Source organism: Otolemur garnettii, unplaced genomic scaffold, assembly GCF_000181295.1.
Source record: "Otolemur garnettii isolate 467f Iridium unplaced genomic scaffold, OtoGar3 scaffold00017, whole genome shotgun sequence".
Taxonomy (NCBI): Eukaryota; Metazoa; Chordata; class Mammalia; order Primates; family Galagidae; genus Otolemur; species Otolemur garnettii.
The window spans coordinates 2108133-2109856 of NW_003852412.1; the positions used below are offsets into that span (position 1 = coordinate 2108133).

A 1724-nucleotide genomic window follows, 5' to 3' on the forward strand; every position below is an offset into this window, starting at 1 on the left:
GCTGGGGATTCGAACCTGCCACCTTAGGTGTACGTGGCTGGCGCCTTAGCCACTTGAGCCACAGGCGCCGAGCCCCCTCCTCCTTTTTCTCTCTGCTTTCCCCTTCCCCCACCCCCACCATGTCAAAAAATGATTTTTCAACAAAAGAAACCTTGGAGATACAACTCACGTAAAGTGATAGTGGGGTTATTATTTGTTTAGTTTTAGTTTTTCCATTTTAGTAAAATGCCTTAATTTTCTAAAAGGTAAATTAAGTGTGTAAAAGCATCTTCTGGTGTCATATATTCCTAATGGCCAAGAAATGCCATGCCACTGTTGTCAAGAAGAATTTTCGTGTCTCACCAAGGTATGTTTCTGATTCCCAGGGAAGGAAAATATAATCACGCTGCCTGCTTTGGTCTCCAGCCTGGCTGTCTTCTCCCTGATGGAAGCCGGATGATGTCTGTGGCTGCCCTTGTGGTGAACTTCTCACAGCCAGCCGCGGGTCGTCCCTCTCTCCTGAGACATGACGAAGTGAGGACTTACTTCCATGAATTTGGTCACGTCATGCATCAGATCTGCGCACAGGTAAGTGATTTGTTTACAGTAAACCTACCACCTGCTTCTCCAGAATTTTTTTTTCCACTACCATCAGGTTTCTCTCCTTTCGGTAGGTTGGTTTAGTCAGAAGCTGAATGTGTTCAAGAATTTTGTAGGCCTTTTGCAAAAACACAAACTACTCTTTACCACGTCCTCTTTCGCAAGGTATTTTTACCCAGAGTTAATGTACCAGCGAAAGAGCTTTGTGTTACATAATAGCCTGTGGGAAAAAACTAAGACTATCGCTAAGGAAGGGTTACAAATGTTTTGCTTTTTCCTTTTAATTCTTTTCTTCTCCATAAGAATATGATATAAGTGTCACAGGAAAACTGTGCCATGATTACCTCTTCTGCTTATTAATGCTTTACTTCAACAGCTTCAACCCTCTTCTATCCTTTACTCCTTTCTTAATAATAAATGTTTTGTAACAGCTCCCTTGCGAGCCTCAGAATCATAGATAATATATAATCATGCAGAGAATTTGCCCGGGCAGAGGTGTGTGTGCGCAGTGGATTAAAATTGGGTTATTTCCATCATAAAAAATGCATTTATTCTTAACTTTGTAGGCCTAATTATTCTAGCTTGAACCAAATGAACTTGCTGATATTTAGCCATCATTAACATATGAAAATGTCTAGTTCAATAGTTCAACCTAATAATTTAACTACACTGATATTAACAATAGTGGGGAGATAGTTTTCCAAATTTGGAATTGCTATGTGTCTCTAAAAGTAAACTTTGAAAAAAAAAACCTACTTTTTAGAATAGTTTTAGATTTACAGAAAATTTGCAAAGATAGTATAAATATTACCTATGTGCCTTTCACCCTTTCCCCTACTTTTAACACCTTACATTACAGTAATATGTCACAACTAAGAATTGATACCAGCATTGATATGTTACTCCTCATTAAACACCACATATTTGGCTCAGCACCTGTGGCTCAAGTGGCTAAGGCGCCAGCCACATATACCTAAGGTGGCGGGTTCGAATCCAGCCCGGGATTGCCAAACAACAATGACGGCTGCAACCAAAAAATAGCCGGGCGTTGTGGCAGGCACCTGTGGTCCCAGCTACTTGGGGAGGCTGAGGCAGGAGACTCACTTGAGCCCAGGAGTTGGAGGTTGCTGTGAGCTGTGATGCCA

General features: G+C 41.3%; 1 protein-coding gene across 3 annotated transcripts in view; it reads left to right on the forward strand.

Annotated features, from left to right (window-relative positions):
• Positions 1–1724, forward strand: part of NLN (neurolysin) — a 101521-nt gene that overhangs the window by 69447 nt on the left and 30350 nt on the right. For all 3 annotated transcript variants that reach the window (XM_003785875.3, XM_023510945.1, XM_023510946.1), the window contains one exon: positions 366–567. In XM_003785875.3, coding sequence (XP_003785923.1) covers positions 366–567 — 202 coding nt within the window. The remainder of the gene's footprint in view (positions 1–365; positions 568–1724) is intronic.